The 17,612-nt window shown below is 45.3% G+C and overlaps 2 protein-coding genes across 2 annotated transcripts in view; both read right to left on the bottom strand.

The window, feature by feature from the left end:
* The window catches only part of LOC121004474 (zinc finger protein OZF-like), a 543,049-nt gene that overhangs the window by 109,180 nt on the left and 416,257 nt on the right, over positions 1 to 17,612 (bottom strand). The gene's annotated exons all lie outside the window — the stretch shown is intronic.
* On the bottom strand, positions 1,380 to 15,994 carry LOC121004498 (oocyte zinc finger protein XlCOF6.1-like). The gene is made up of 3 exons (XM_040436758.1): positions 15,942 to 15,994; positions 15,745 to 15,868; positions 1,380 to 2,885 (listed from the first exon to the last, which is right to left on the bottom strand). The coding sequence occupies exons 1-3, from the start codon at positions 15,963 to 15,965 to the stop codon at positions 1,789 to 1,791; spliced, it is 1,245 nt and encodes a 414-aa protein (XP_040292692.1). The 5' UTR covers positions 15,966 to 15,994; the 3' UTR covers positions 1,380 to 1,788.

Here is a 17,612-nt window from a genome sequence, read left to right as displayed (position 1 = left end):
ATAGCCAGGAACCTAGAATTAACAGGCAACCTGTGGCCAGCAGGCTTCCTGTATTTATAGTGGGGTCTGAGGGTCATGTGACGTGGCAAGCGTCACATGACCGACAGACAGTCAAGTCGAGCACCGAGTGATCAGCTCGGTGCTCAAGGCAGACCTAGGAGCAGGGAGCCTCCCAGCTAGCAAAGCTGCTCTGGGAACGAGGCCAAACACAGATCCTCGCTCCCGAAACTAAGCAGCAGGTCTGCGGCTGATGGGAGACTGAGTGCGCCTTTGGCACCCTGTGACAACAAGATTATGAAGATCTCTAATGGCAGCTATAGATGCTGTCCTTTGGGTCAAGGTGTAAACTAGAGAGTTTCATCAGGACATGCTGTGGGTTTTACACCTCAATCATTATAATCTTCGCCCTCTGATAAGCTTATGGACTGTTTGATTCAAGATCTCAGGTGGTGCTTACTAGAATTCAATCTTGCCAGAGGGAAATACTTGCAAATCTCTACCGATGTTATCATCACCACCACCGATGTCTCTGCCCTTCATTGGGATGCTCACGTGCAGAGATCCTGGGTTCAGGACTGTCAGACAAGACAAGTCTAATGATGAGATGGACAGGAGACTCAATGGCATAATATGGTTAATATTAATATACCCAAATGAATGGATCTGTTTCTAATACAGAAAATGTCCTAGTAAAATTCCACAAACTCTAGGATCCACGGTGTAATTCTCCTCTCACAAGTTATATCAGCTCTCGCTTAACTCCATAGGTTCTATAATGTTATCTTCAAATCTAAAGGGTAAAGAAAATAGACCCAACCACAAGGTTGTTTGTATGTTTTAAAGTCAAATGTTTATTAACGAGTAACAAGTCTTGAGATCTTAATGTGAAATATTCTATGCACATGGTGTATCCACAGCTCCATTATCTGGAGTCTATTAGTTTTATTGATAACAGAGGTTTAGTTACAATTGTAGACATTCACATCATCAGTAAGCTGATCCAGCAGAGAACAGCCTGCTGAAGTTCTCAGGATCCGGCATTTCCAGATAATGATGCTTCCTTCCGCACCCAATAGACTACAATGGGATCCAGCCGGCAAAAAATGTTGCATGAAATGGTTTTTGTCCACCTGAAACCTGGAACCCATGGCTAAAGCTAAAGCAGATCCTGACCAGATGCCATTATAGTCTATGGGGTCCGGCGATGAACAACAGCATCGGGCAATGCCAGATATGACGAACTCTGTTTCTGCCGGAGCAGCCTGCCAGATCAGGTTATGGGTGATGTCAACGTACCCTTAATCATCATGTAGTGCTGTAAATTGACTTCCCTTTGTCTTGAATGACATTTACCTTTACTTTATGTTAAAAATAAATTCTGTGTACTATTCATCAATAAAAATAGCTAAAAAAAAAAAAAAGATGACTTTCCTGAGTTTTAAAAATGTGATTTGTCGCTGAAACATTTCCTTCCTTCTGGACATTTTATCTTTGATGTGCAATAAGAGCTGGCTTTCGGTTAAAACACTTTCCACATACATTATCTCAAAAAGGTTTCTCCCCTTTATGACTCCTCTGATGTTTAACAATATTTGATTTATGAGTAAAGCATTTCCCACATTCCGAGCATGAATATGGCTTCTCCCCTGTGTGAATTCTCTGATGTGCAACAAGATTTGATTTATCTGTAAAACACTTTCCACATTCTAGACAAGAAAATGGCTTCTCCCGTTTGTAAATTCTCTGATGTATAACAAGATATGATTTATCTGTGAAACATTTTCCACATTATGAACAAGAAAGTCTCTTCTCTCTAGTGTGAGTTCTTCGATGACAAACAAGAGTTGACTTCTGAGTAAAACATTTCCCACATTCTGAACACAAAAAAGGCTTCTCCCCCGTGTGAGTTACTTGATGTCTAACAAGATCAGATTTCTGGATAAAATATTTTCCACACTCTGTACATGAATACGGTTTCTCTCCTGTGTGACTTCTTTTATGAATAACAAGATACGACTTATCTGTAAAATATTTCCCACATTCCGAGCATGAATATGGCTTCTCTCCTGTGTGAATTTTTAAATGCCTTTTAAGATATGATTTATGAGTAAAGCATTTCTCACATTCTGGGCAGGAAAATAGCTTCTCCCCTGTGTGAATTCTCTGATGTATATTAAGATTTGATTTTTTTGTAAAACATTTTCCACATTCTGAGCATGAATATGGCTTCTCTCCTGTGTGAATTTTTAAATGCTTTCCAAGACATGATTTACGAGTAAAGCATTTCTCACATTCTGGGCAGGAAAATAGCTTCTCCCCTGTGTGAATTCTCTGATGTACTATAAGATTAGATTTTTCTGTAAAGCATTTTCCACATTCTGAACATGAAAATGGCTTTTTCCCTGTGTGTGTTATTTGATGTCTAACAAGATCTGATTTCTGGCTAAAATATTTCCCACACTCTGGACATGAATATGGCTTCTCCCCTGTGTGACTACTCTCATGTCTAAGAAGATGTGATTTATCTGTAAAACATTTCCCACATTCTGGACATGAATATGGCTTCTCCCCTGTGTGAATTCTCTGATGTATAACAAGAGCAGATTTATGTTTAAAACATTTTCCACATTTCAAACATGAAAACGGCTTCTCCTCTGTTTGATGTTCAACACGCATTTTGTGGCTTTTCTGTTCCTTTGCAATCTGTGATAAATCAGAAGATTGGACATATTTAAAAGAATCACATGATGAATCTTTGCTGAGAAGACCTGAGGGTACATCTGGGATTATGGCATGTTCTTCACTTGTATTTTGTGTAATAGCATAATCCTCTGTTTTAAAATCTGAAGATGTCACATGCCCATCTGAGATTCTGGTACAGTCATCTGAAAAGAATAAAATTAATTTGACAGCATAGTATTTATAACATTTCTATATAAAATGCATATTTATTACGTGGCATGTAGCAAAATCCAATATTCAACCGATTGAGACAAATCAGATCACTGTCTAAAGATTATGCATTCCATCATATCCGTATTTCGGTCCACAAACCACACAGAAATCTTCTGTGTTTATTCCGCAATTTTCTCATTTCCATCAATAGAAATGGCTACTTTTTGCTGAGAAGAATAGGACATGTTCTATAGTTAGCAGAACGGACATACGGATACAGAGAGCACACGGATGTCTTATTTTTTATTTTTTTTTGCAAACCAAAAGAAATGAATAAGTCCATTTGCTATCCACCAAAAACTGGGATAGCACATGGATGGAAAATATCACAATATTATATGAGCAGTATATAGTGGCACTAATATGTAATGTAGTGGGGGAAATGATACCACCAAAAACTAGAGCTGGCCCTGATGGAGATTTTTGTCTAGCTACTATTAAAAGCTAGATGAGTGGTGTTCAGAATTATGGCAGGAATATGATGACTAATAAACAAAAAATGGAACTGGAATAGTGCATTTAGCCTTTTTGAGGTGATAAACACTTACTTTATAGTTATAAAAATTCTGGCTAGAAGGTTACCCTAGAGCCCCAAATAAGTGACAGGTGAGCAAACTGGACAGTACAACTTTAATCCAAATTGTGCAGAGGATCAAGACCCACACAGCTCACACTGTCTTAAATCTTTACCTTTGGGTCTTATTGACCAAAGAAACTGTCTAACACAAAAACTATTTTTGTTACCCATGGCAACCAATTACAACGCAGATTTCATTTCCTATTCTGCTAATGAAGAACGACAGTTTTTCTTTTAGACGGCCTTGATAAATCTTCCACAATGATCTCTAAGGTGATAAACAAATTTTACGGTAAGTACAAAAATCTAGTTATCTTCCATTCATTGGGGGACACAGGCTTGACCTTGGGGTGTTACAGAGCAGTCCCAGGGGTGGGCCTAACCAGAAACCCTCCTGCCAATCAGAGAACCGCCGTCTGCAAAACTCTACGCCCCAGCAGAGCCGCAGACACAAAGGTGTGCACCCTATAAAACTTGGAAAAGGTGTGCAAAGACCTAAAGGGCCGAAGCACCGTGATGCACCGCCCACGAGGCCATCACTGCCCAAGCAGAATGAGCAGTCACCTGGAAAGTTGGAGCCCGGTCCTTAACCTCTTTAGGACACAGGGCGTACAGGTACGCCCTGATGTCCTGGTACTTAAGGACACAGGGCGTACCTGTACGCCCTGTGTATTTCCGATCACCGCCGGGTGGAGGGCGGTGATCGGAACCCGGTGCCTGCTCAAATCATTGAGCAGGCGCCGGGGGGTCCTGGAAGGGAGGTCGCGGTTGATGAGTCTCTCATTCAAGGGGACACTCATTTTCCGCCAGTATGTTCCCTCAAAGTGGGCGAGGTATGGCGTGAAGCTGTACAAACTTTGTGAGAGTATCTCAGGGTACACTTACAAGTTTCATGTGTACGAGGGGCGAGATTCCCGTATTCAACCCCCAGAATGTCCCCCCACTCTGAGTGTTAGCGGGAAACTTGTGTGGGACCTTATGCACCCACTGCTAGATAAAGGTTATAACCTGTACGTGGATAACTTTTATACTAGTATCCCCTTGTTCCAGTCCCTCGCCGCCAGATCCACGTCTGCTTGTGGGACCGTGCGGAAAAATCAACGCGGCCTCCCTGCCCACCCCCTCCAGGTACCTATCCCCAGCGGTGAGACCCTTGCCCTTACCAGTGAAAACCTGTTGCTGGTCAGATATAAGGACAAGAGGGATGTCCTTGTACTGTCCACAATTCATGGTAACGGCATCACCCCTGTGTGAGGTACCACGGCAACAGTCCTCAAGCCCGATTGTATCGTCGACTACAATCGGTATATGGCAGGAGTTGATTTCTCTGATCAAGTCCTCAAGCCATATAATGCCATGCACAAAACCCGGGCATGGTACAAAAAGGTTGCGGTCTACTTGGTGCAGGTTGCCTTGTACAACTCTTTTGTGCTGTCCCGGAGCGCTGGCAACACAGGACATTCCTTCAGTTCTATGAGGCAGTCCTCAAGGCCCTGATCTTTTCCGACTGTGAAAGAGCAGGCCGGAGTACCTCGGGAACTGGAGGCACCCCGGATCGTCCCTGGCCAACACTTTCCAGGTGTGGTCCCCCATACTGGAAAGAAGGGACGGACCCCAAAAAAGTGCAGAGTGTGTCGCAGGAGGGGGATATGGAAGGACACCACTACTCAGTGCGACACGTGCCCCGATCATCCGGGCCTCTGCATTGACGTTTGCTTCAGGGAGTACCACACTTCCATGGAGTACTAAATTTATATCCCAATTTAGCCACTGACAATCGGATAAAAAACTGGTTCTCATACTTGAGACACTAAAACAAAAAAAAAAAAAAAAGTCTCAAATATTATTTAGTAAGACTAAAATAAATAAAAAAAAGTAGACTTATTAGGTATCGCCGCGTCCGTAATAATATATAAAAATACCCCCCCTAACCCCTCAGATAAACACGGTAAAAAATTAAATTAAATAAAATAAAAAGTAATTTTTTTGTCACCTTACATCACAAAAATTGTAATAGCAAGCGATCAAAAAGTCATATGCCCCCCAAAAATAGCGCCAATAAAACCGTCCTCTCATCCCGCAAAAAATGAGCCCCTACATAAGATAAATCGGCAAAAAAAAAAAAAAAAAGATTCAGACTATGGAGATACTAAAATGTTATTTTTTTCTTTATAAAAAGATAATATAGTGTAAAACATAAATAAATAAATAAAAAGTAGACATATTAGGTATCGCCGCGTCCGTAAGAATCTGCTCTATAAAAATACCCCCCTATAACCACTCAGATGAACACGGTAAAAAAGAAAAAATTAAAACAGTGCCAAAAAAGCAATTTTTTGCCAAATCCTCCATGTTAATCCATTTTTTTCCACTACTAAAGCAAGGGTTAACAGCCAAACAAAACTTAATATTTATTACCCTCATACCGCAGTTTACAGAAACACCCCATATGTGGTTGTAAACTGCTGTATGACCAAACGGCAGGGCGCAGAAGGAAAGGAACGCTGTATGGTTTCTGGAAGGCAGATTTTGATGGCCATGTCCCATTTGAACCCCCCCTGATTTTACAAACGTCGTTAACCCTTTAGGTGTTCCACAAGAGTTATTGGCAAATGGATATGAAATTTCAGAATTTCTATTTTTGGTAACCTTGCCTCACAAAAATGTAATATAGATAAACCAATAATACTATGTACCCTAAAAATAGTCCCAACAAAACTGCCACCTTATCCCATAATTATCAAAATGGGGTCACTTTTATGGAGTTTCTACTCTAGGGGTGCATCTGGGGGGCTTCAAATGGGACATGGTGTAAATAAACCAGTCCAGCAAAATCTGCCTTCCAAAAATCATACGGGGCACCTTTCCCTCTACGCCCTACCGTCTGCCCGTACAGTAGTTCCTGCAAACTACAGAATCGGGGCAATAAATATAGCATTTTGTTTGGCTGTTAACCCTTGATTTGTTACTGGAAAAAATTGATTAAAATGGAAAATTTGCCAAAAAATTTAAATTCTCAAATTTCATCCCCATTTGCCAATAACTCTTGTGCAACACCTAAAGGGTTAACAAAGTTTGTAAAATCAGTTTTGAATACCTTGAGGGTGTAGTTTCTTATATGGTGTCATTTTTGGGTGGTTTCTATTATGTAAGCCTCACAAAGTGACTTCAGACCTGAACTGGTCCCTAAAAATTGGGTTTTGCTTCTAAACTTATAAGCCTTGTAACATCCCCAAAATATAAAATATCATTCCCAAAATTATCCAAACATGAAGTAGACATATGGGGAATGTAAAGTAATAACTATTTTTGGAGGTATCACTATGTATTATAGAAGTAGAGAAATTGTAACTTGGAAATTTGCAATTTTTTACAAATTTTTGGTAAATTTGGTATTTTTTTATAAATAAAAAAATAATAATTTGACTTCATTTTACCAGTGTCATAAAGTACAATATGTGAAGAAAAAATAATCTCAGAATGGCCTGGATAAGTCAAAGCGTTTTAAAGTTATCACCACTTAAAGTGACACTTGTCAGATTAGCAAAAAATGGCCTTGTCCTTAAGGTGAAATAAGGCTGTGTCCTTAAGGAGTTAATGCGGTACGCTTCCACAATGGCCAAATTAATCCATGGAAGTCTTCGACGCTGCCAGACTCGTCTCAGCTCTTCTGGAATGACAAACAGGGAATCCGCCCCCTGGAAGATGAAGTCTGGGACAGATTGGATTTGGTACGGCCGAACCAAATCCAGAGTGTGGAGCGACTGGTCCCGAAGATCAGACGGGTCTGGAGAAAATGAAGGGAGAATAATCTCCTCATTTAAATGTAATGTCGACACCACCTTTGTAAGAAAGGACTGAACAGGACAAAATACTACCTTATCCTGATGGAGGATCGGAAAAGGCGACCAACATGACAGAGCCACGAGTTCCGCAAACCTACGGATAGAAATGATTGCCACCAAAAATGCCACCTTGTAAGATAGGAAGCAAAGCGACACCTGCTGCAAAGGCTCAAATGGTGAAGACTGTAGAGCGTTGAGCACTAGATTAAGATCCCAAGGATCCAACAGAGGACGGAAAGGGGGCGCCCCAAGTCCATGCACGACTGCAGGAAAGGCAAGAGTCGCAGCAAAGAGAACCGAGCGGGAGACAGCTGATGCCGCTCACAACAACTAAAGTAAGACTTCCAGGTCCGGTGGTAGATTCGGGAAAATGACGACTTTCTGGCACGAATCATGGTCTGGACCAAGGCATCCGAGAACCCCCGAGCCTTAAGTACGGCGGCTTCAACAGCCATGCCATTAAATGTAGCGACCCTAAATTCAGGTGGAAGATTGGCCCCTGCGACAGGAGGTCCTCACGAAGAGGTAGACGCCAGGGTTTGTCGGCGAAAAGGGTGACCAGAGACGCATGCCACACTCTGTGTGGCCAATCGAGGGCCACGAGAGTGACAGGCAGTCCTTCAGACCTAATCTTCCTGAGGAGATGTGGAATAAGAGGCAGAGGCGGGAACACGAAAGGAAATGTGAATCGACTACACAGAATCACAAGCGTGTCACACTCCAGGGGCGACCCCACCGCTCACAGATGGCTTGAAAGACATGCGGGTGAAGAGCCCACTCGCCAGGATCGAGAAGCTCCCGGGTGAGGAAGTCAGCGATAAAATTGTTGATGTCGGGGATGTGAACTGCTGACAGCGCCGGAACATGGCTCTCCGCCCAGCTGAGAATCAGAGCAGTCTCCCCCATGGCTTCCGGGCTTCGGGTGCTGCCCTGGTGATTGAGGTACGCCACCGCCGTGGAGTTGTCGGACTGAACCCGAACCGGATGTCCCCTGAGATGGTCGGTCCAATGCCGCAGAGAGACACAAATCGACCTCAACTGCAGAACGTTGATTGGAAGGGAGCGTTCCTCTTGTGACCATACTCCTTGAACAGAGAAATTTTACAATACTCCCCCACAACCCCTGAGGCTTGTGTCCATTGTTAACACCGTCCACTGGAGAGGAAGGAAAGAGCGGACCGACGTCAACATCGTAGAGGCCAGCCACCATCAGAGGGCCCGGCGGATCGGAGCAGAGAGACACATGAGCCGATAAAGAGAGGCTGGGGAACGGTCCCAGCTGGACAGAATGGCTCGCTGAAGAGTTTTGGTATGGAACCGAGCATAGGGAACTGCTTCAAAGCCAAAGACCATGTGGCCCAGAGCCCGCATGCAGTGACGAATGGGAATAGGACATGGATACAACAAGGGAAGAAACTGAAGACGGAGAGCGGATAGCTTCTCCAGAGGCAAGAATATCTTGGCCTGAAATGTGTCGAGCACCATGCTCAGATAAGTCAGCTGCTGCGATGGATAAAGACAGGACTTCTGTCTGTTCAGGATCCATTCAAAGTGTTCCAGGGTGTCCATGACTGTCACACGGAATGACGGACACTTTACTAGGATGTTGTCTAAGTAAGGGATCGCCACGATCCAACTGGCATGGAGCAGAGTCATGACTGCTGCCAGAATCTTCGTAAAGACGCTGGGAGCCATAGCCAAGCCGAACGGGAGGGCTACAAACTGGTAGTGAAATTGACCCACTGCGAACTGGAGAAATCTCTGATGACTGACGCAGATGGGCATGTAAAGATAAGCGTCCTTGATGTCTACCGAGGACAGGTACTCCCCTGGTTCCACGGACGCAATGACAAATCTCAGGGACTCCATCCAGAAACTGTGGATGCGAAGGAAGCAATTGAGTGCATTGAGGTCCAGAACATGATGGACTGTCCGCTCTGTTTTGGGAATCACAAAGAGATTGGAGTAAAAACCCCAAAAACGGTCTTGCGCAGGAACCGGATCAATCACTCCCAGAGTGTGCGATTCGCCTGAAAAAAGGAATCTGCGGCTAAGGGAGAAGCCGGAGGCGACAACCAAAAAAATCGGGACGGAGGGGAGACTTGAATTTTGCAATCACCTTTCTCATCCACGCATTCGAGACGTTAGCCAGTCAAACATGCCGAAATAAATGAAGCCGGACGCCCACCCGATCGGAAGGCGCCGGAAGCAGTCCGTCATGCAGTGGAGGACTTGGGGTTATAGGACTTTGAGCCCTGTTGACGGGGCGAGGCTTGAAGGAAGGCTTGCGCTTTTGATCCGGGACAGACTTGTCGGCCGAGCTCTTAGGACTGGAAAAGCTCCGAAAGGGGCAAAAAAGGGCTTCCGCTTTTTTTACATATTAAACCGCCCCCTGTTCTCTGGTAAATGAGTGTTCTTACCACCCATAGCGTCTGAAATGATCTCATCCAGGTGCTCACCAAACAGTCTGCTGCCGGTAAAGGGGAGGGTCATCAGGGTCCGCTTTGAAGTATTATCTGCTGCCCAGCAGGAAAGCCACCAACAGGGCTGACGAACGAGACATAAGCCTGTCCGCGTCCTAAGAGGCCTCACAAATATAAGCACTGGCATGAGAGAGCTGCAGGGCCACATCGGCCAGTTCCCCAAACGAAACTCCCGAGGCAAGACCCTGACGCAAATTATCTGCCCATTCCCCCATAGCCTTGCTCACCCAAGTAGAGGTAAACACTGACTGCAGTGCTGTGCCCACTGCTTCAAAGGAAGACTTTGCAAAGCTTCCAGTTTCTTATCCCTGATATCAGAGAAAGAAGCCCCATCCGCCATTGGCAAGTTAGTATGCTTAGCCAAGCGGGAAACAGCCATGTCTACAATAGGTGAGGATGACCATTTCTTAGTCAAATCCTCTGGAAATGGATAAAAGTATGTTTAAGCGTTTTGGCAAAGCAAAACGTCTATCAGGAAAATTCCATACCTTGGAAAGAGAGGAATCAAAATCCTGGTGGTTGGAGAAACATTTGTGCGAGCGACGGGACCTTCTAAAGAAAAAATCCGAGCTAGCCAAAGAAGGTGCAGGGTCCTCAACCTGCAACGTCTCAATAACCGCTGTAATAAGATTGTCCACCACAGAGGATAGTTTGGACAACTGACCCTCAGGAGAGACAACATCCTCATCTGATTCCCTCTCTTCAGAACATGCCTCTTCCATGGAGGACACGTTGGAGTGAGACTCCCCAGTAGGAGGAGAGGCCGAGGAAACGGGATACACAGACACCATTTTGGGGGAGGATGTTCTGGCCCGTTTGGAGAGACGGCCGTGACGGGCATGAACCCCTCGATCCCCAGAATCGGACCGGTCAGAGGACTGCCTTACCGACAAAGGCCCCAATATTTCCACAATAGATTTGTTGGTACTGGAGACATCCTGTACCATCCTTGACAGGGAACGCGCCCATTCCGGTTCTACCATAGGCTGGGCAGCAGGGGCGATTGGGTCTGGGGCCGAGCCACTGGACGGCAGAGCCGCACATGCAGAGCAGAGGGGATCTGACTGAGTGGATGGAAATTTTGAGCTAAACGACGCACAAGCATAATGGCGCACAGTAGTGACCGCCTGCTTCGGGGCCTGGGGTCTGGGCTCGGACAGAAGGGAGGATGAGGGAGGTAAAAATGGCGCTTACCCAGCCTGCGTCCCTCCACGCAGCATGTCCAGAGGAGCCTGTCAGCGTCCCGCTGCAGGTGCCTTTAAAAACTGGAAGTGGGCGGGGACGGCAACAAACGTCAGATTCCTCCCAGCTGCCAGCTTTGGAGCGGGGAAAACTTCTGCCCTGCCCCCAAAAAGACTCTGGCCCACTAGCCTCCACATCCGCTTCCCTGCAGCCCAGGCTGCAGCGAGACGCCGGCCAGTAAATAGGAAAATGCGGGGTGACCAAATGGGAGAAGGCCGCAAAAAAGCCGGGGCCTCAATTAGCAGCGGCTCCGTCGGCGCCCAGGACCCGCCGAACAATGAAGGAAAACGGACGCCCTGCACCAAACCCTTCTGCCTCCCTCTCTCCCAACAGCAGAAATCTCCTGGAGGGGCTCAGCTTTATGGGGACCAGGTAACCTGAGAAGGGTGAGGGTGCTTGAAGGAGGAGAGCACTTAGGGCCAATTTCTATCTTTTTTATTTTCTTATACTCACCTGTCTGGCGTTTTCTTCCCCCCTGGCTCCAGCCAGATCACCACCTTCGGCGTGCGGCCCCTTGGGGAGGGACGCTAAACCGGAACAGAAGAGACTTGCAGTGTACGACCGTGATGATCCGAACGCTGGCGGGATACAGTGCCTTTTAGCAACCTCTGGTCCTCCTTTGCTTCTGGAGAACAAGAAGGAGCAGCGGGCTTGGGGGACCCCCTGGTCTCCCGTCTCCTGGGTGGGAGTGCAGGGAGCTTTTAGGACTGCCTGAAACGTCCGCTAGAAAAAAAGGAAGAAAAGAGAAAACAAAAAAATTAGCAGACCTGCAACGTATGGAGGTCTGCCTCGTACAGACACTAAGGTAAAACTGATTTAGCTTAGTCCCTGCAGAAAGGGTATAGCTGAAGGGGAGGAGCTCACACATTTGTTCTTAGTGTCAGCCTCCTAGTGGCAACAGCTATATCCAAGTTCAAGCCTGTGTCCCAAAATGATACAGATGAGAAAGGGTTAATTACTCTTACCGGTAATTGGATTTTCCATTAGCCTCCCCAACGGCACTGACAGGAGGATTAACAGAGAAGAACATATTTTAGGGAGGGACTACTGCAGAAAGAATTCTACGCCCAAAAGAGAAGTCCTGATTGTGAGGAATATGGATTATTATTTCATGTCAGCCATGCCCCCACACCCACCATTTGCTGAAAGATAGCAGAGGTAGTAAACTCCACAGGCAGGGAACTTCTTGCAGGCCCCCCTTATTTACAATTTCACACCCCATTCAGACAGCATAGAACCTGCAGGAAAGCGTCCTTGCAGGGGGTCTAAGCCATTCCCCAGTTCAATTAAATCTAGCAGACAGCCTGGAACCGGCAATTTATAAGGAATTATGAATCACCCGGCCATCACAGGCGCAAACCGGATACATATTTGTGTCCCAGTGGCCATGATGAACATGCCCATGGTCTTGGTTTGGTGGTGGGATGCCAGGAAAGGGAGATTTACATATCTCCCCACAGAAACCAAATAACGGTACCATGTTTGGACTCTACTTGTAGCCGGAACCCAGGCGGATCTGTTGGTCCCAGAACCATCCACCTGTGACGTTCTGGTCTGAAGCTATGAACCCTAAAGGGTTCTGTGGGTTATTTAATGCCAGCCCAGAAGAGGAGAAGTGGACCGTTCCCAGAGGAGGGGCCGGCTACAGTTTAAAAGGCTTGTGCCAGCAAGCGGGCGTCTCTTTTCTCTGAAGGAGGGTCACATTGTGCCATGTGTTTAGAGGGACCTGCAACCAGCTGACATCACTACCCTCCATGTGAATACAGCAAAGGACTAACCATAACCCAAAGGAACATTCATCTACCCGGTAACTGACTTGAACTCTGTGTAAGCCTGTTTGTACAAAATTACCTGCATTTGTAATCTCAGACCACTGTATTTATTCTTTGTGTATAGTGTCTTATCTAGTGTACCCTTAAGGCGATTAAATATATAATTTAATCTTGTCCTGTCTTGTATCTCGATCACGAATCCCCACGTCCGTGTTTCGGCCTAGGTATAAGCTACAGCGGGTTGGTTTTTCTCCCTATATAATCCTGTTAGCGGACCGGGCTTATATCAAACGAGAAGCTGGAGGCAGATTACCCAGGCTGAGAAAGCGCTGTTTCACTGTGGCAGTGACCATACCGCATCTTGTGAGCTCGACGTAGTTGATGTCAAGTGGGCACGAGGGATGGAATCCATCACACTGATTATGGCTCACATTCCGCCTGTAGTGCTTAAAAAAGGTCAAAGGATTAGCCCAGGCAGCCTCTTTACAGATCTGTTCAATTGATATAGCTGCGTTTTCTGCCCAAGAGGCAGACATTGCCCGAGTCGAGTGGGCCTTGAGTCCTGCTGGGGAAACAAGATTCCTGTTGGTAAAACAAAGAGATATAGCGTCTCTTATCCACAGAGCGATTGTAGGCTTCCTGAACGCTAAACCCTTATTCGGACCCTGGAACTGGATAAAGAGGTGGTCTGACTGTCTGAACTGCTTTGTTCTCTCCACATAACAAAGTGGAAGCTTGTGGAGATGAGGGAGGTAGCCTTGATTTTACTGCCGCTTTTACTTCCTCTCTAATTATATCCCTCATGGAGCTCAGAAAGGAGGAAGATTCTTCAGATACTCATATACCATCTTCTCTGTGCATTTTGCACATAGTGATTTTTTGGATTTGGAGACAAAGGACTTTCTGTATATAGCACACTTCTTGAGTCCCGAGTCCCCGCCCTGTGTCCTGGTAGTGGAGGTTTCTCTGCCCTAAAAAAATCTGATTTTAAAAAAGGGGCTAGTAATTTATATCTCTATTAACCTACACCACCAGACACCCATCAGTGTACTTGTAAAAGAGAGGAGAGCTCCACATCCCAAATTTTATCTACACAGGTAAACAGGAGAGGAGGTTTACCGGGCTTAGGGCGCTGGAACCAGAATCCACAGGCTTGCGGGCCGCATCCTCTTGAGAAGCCGACATGCTGGAGCAGGGAAACACACTATCCTCCTGGTAGTACTTAGAATATTTAAAATTCGAGCACCAAGCGTGCCCTGGACACGGCGACAGTCACGAGCACACGTGACGTCACGACGCATGCTACGCCTCTACTTCTTGATGTTACCTCTACTCTCGGACCTCCTACTGCCCTGGAGAAGGCCCCGCCTACATGGACGCTCGTCGCATTTGATCCAAAACGCCGGAGAATGGAAAAGAAGCCCGGTGCTTAGGGTTTATGCCTAAGATCGGAGAAGGGAACCACCGCACCCCTGGAGTCCCCGGTCTCTGCAGCAACCCTCCCATGCAGGGGAAACAGAAAGGCCGTGCAAAATCTTCCCTGTACTGGCAGGAGCATTCGCGCTGTCCGTGGACAGGAAATAACACTGGCTTAGGTAAGGAAAGGAGGCCTTTTTAATCTGGAGCTCCAGTGTTGTTTCCTGTCCAGGGGGCAGGGATACCCTCCTGTCAGTGCCGTTGGGGAGGCGCCGGGGAAAACTTATTGTTCATGCTTGCCGTGAAGATTGTTATGTGTTAATGATGATCTATTATCTAGGTCTCTTTCTTCTAGAACCTGGTGGCTACCAATCCTGACACTCATAGCTTTGACCTTCCATCCTCCTCTTATTTGTGTATATGTCTCCACGTTCTGTATTCTGTTAGCACACAGGAACTTGATATAAGTCTAAGTGCGGCTGGTTCTTCAGTCTCAAAACTGCTCGTATACTTTCGCTGACAACAGACGATGAAGAAATAGGCACTCGGTGGAAAGCTCTGGAATCTGACCTGACTTCCAGATTTTAAATCCGCAGAATGTCAAATTATGTAGAGGATATCTGCTGTGGATTTCACCTTGAAATGTTGGGGGTGAAATCCACAGTAAATCCTCAACATTTCCACACCAAATTCTACATGGTACGCTGCAGATTCTCCACTGCACACAGAACATGGATTTTACCCAATGCATTATAAAGAATCAAATTCATAGTGGACTGACCATAAATTGACAAGTTGTAGATTTTATATCCACACCTCATGTCAGTTTATGTTGTAGATTATTATTATGTGAGGATTTCCACACATGAAATAGCATTTTGGCTCAATGGGTGAATGTATAGCTGCTGAACAGATTATATTACATATCTAATTGAAGATTTAATACAAATTTAGTATTGACAATCTATACATACAAATAATGAGATGCTGTGTGTATTTGTGTATGCAGCAAGGTATTTCAGTGGTTCTTTCCCCTTTCATTTCTTGTAATATAGCTGGTAAGTGGTAGCAGGTACCTGGCCGCTTCCTGAGGTGTGAAGTAACTTTACATGTGTACTGCACACTGAAGACCTTTAGGAGAGGCCGGGAAGGTATAAAAAAAATCTAGCATGTAACAAATAGGTTAGATCCATTAAATACATCATCAGGGTAAGATGTGTCTTGCTACTACCACTTTACTTTGTATCATATTGGTATGGACGTGGTGCCATGTTGGAATCTGGTTGATGGAGAGCTGGGTCATTTGTCAGCAGCTTTGGTGACAGGTACTTTACTCTGTATGTTATCTTTTGTATATATGTTTTATCATAGTTTAGTAAACATTTTATGCAAAAAAGCCTTGTTAAGCCTATTTATTCCTAGGTCTTAGAATTCACAGTAATACAGTCTATTACCTGGTGATGTAAGCAGCTGGTGATCCTCCATCATGACGTCCTTGTACAGATCTTTGTGTCCTTCCAAAAACTCCCACTCTTCCATAGAGAAATAGATGGTAAAATCCTGAAACCTTACAGGAACCTGACAACACAATGATACAGTCATCACCCAGATCCCTTCATAACATTACTGTTCAATTTCCCAGCAATGTCACCTCTCCAGTCAGCAGCTCAATCATCTTGTTAGTGAGTTCCAGGATATTCTCTGTATTGATTTCCTCATGTATCAGGGGATGAGGTGGAGGCCCCATGATTAGGCTCAGGGTTCTTCCCCATCCTTCAGACACAGGGACCTGACAGAGCTCACCAGATGTCTTCTTCACTACTGTGTAGTCCTGGTTATGGAGAGACACAGTAATAAATACCACTCCTTACATCTCCAGAGTCCCTCACCTCTCCAGTCATGTCCATCTGTTAGTAACATAGATAAGATGATGTAATGTGACATCATCAGAATCTCTCACCTCTCCAGTAAGCCGGAAAAGGATCTCTAGGGTGAGATTTATTATACTCTCCGCCATCTTGTCCCTGTCCCTATCCATCCTTGAGGGGTCAATCAGTTGAAGGATCTTATATAGAAGATATCCACTGTGCAGATCCTATATTGTAGGAACCTGAATGAAAATTCTGTCAGATGATGTAAATATCCTACAAAATCCCATGTAAAATACAATTACTGGAGGTAATAAGAGGAGATATCAGAGGAGATAGTTAGGGATGTCCCGATACCAGTATTAGTATCGGGGCCGATACCGGACATTTGCACGAGTACTTGTACTCGTGCAAATGTTGCCGATACCTCATGGCCGTGCAGCGGGTCCCGTGTCCCAGATCAGCGGTGGCGGCGGCTGCGTGTTCCATCTTCTCTTCCGGGCGGCAGCGGCGCTGCTCCCAGCCGATCACCTTGGGGACGGAACTTCTGTGCGGTGGTGTTTCAAGTCCCATGCGGTTGCCTAGCACTGGGAGGAGGTTAAAGCCACTTCCTTTCAGTACTCTGGTGCATCTGCATGGGAAGGATTGCAGCAGGCCAGGTAGGTATGGTGTATGAAGCGGAGGAGAAATTCGGTTAATTTCTCTCCATTTCATGTTAAAACAGACAAACAGTGAATAAAACAGATACAAATGCCTCCAGAACAGGTGCAAAATCAGTCGGTAAATGAGACTGAAAAAATAAGACAGTCAGAAGCAGGCTTTTTACTCATGAAAACAGACAGACACTATAGTAAATGTGCCCCAATGTGGCTCAGGCTGGGTGATAAATCTGGAGAACCCTTTAGACCAGTGTTCCTGAACTCCAGTCCTCAGGGCCCACCTGCCGGTCATGTTTTCAGATTTTCCTTAGTATTGAGCAGGTGATATAATTAGTGTCCATGCATCAGGTATTCATTCTGTGGGATATTCTCAAGTCATGACCGGCAGGTGGGCCCTTAGGACTGGAGGTGAGGAACATTGCTTTACACGGTCTAGTCTAACTTTACACCACCTATTTATTGACTTACTTTGCAATAGAATTTAGTGCCAAAACTATGTTGCAAAACCGTGCCTCTTAACCCGTGTGCCCTTTCCTATGAAGTCACGTCCATTTTCCACAAAGACAAACCCCCTCAGTGGATTAATTTTCTGGCTTACATTTTTCCCATAGTTTATGTGATTGGATTTCCCAGCATAAAAAAAAAATGTCAGTCAAGTGTGTGAAATGCCTTGATCCTTCCATGGATCCCTTCAGTCTTTTCACATCGCTGCAGTGACACCATTGGTCACAGAACTGATACCAGTATGTTTGAACAGGTCAAGAAAGGGGCCATCAGCCCGAGTTATGCCTCATT

This window comes from Bufo bufo, chromosome 6, assembly GCF_905171765.1.
Source record: "Bufo bufo chromosome 6, aBufBuf1.1, whole genome shotgun sequence".
Taxonomy (NCBI): Eukaryota; Metazoa; Chordata; class Amphibia; order Anura; family Bufonidae; genus Bufo; species Bufo bufo.
This window is presented reverse-complemented; position numbering and strand designations above follow the sequence as displayed.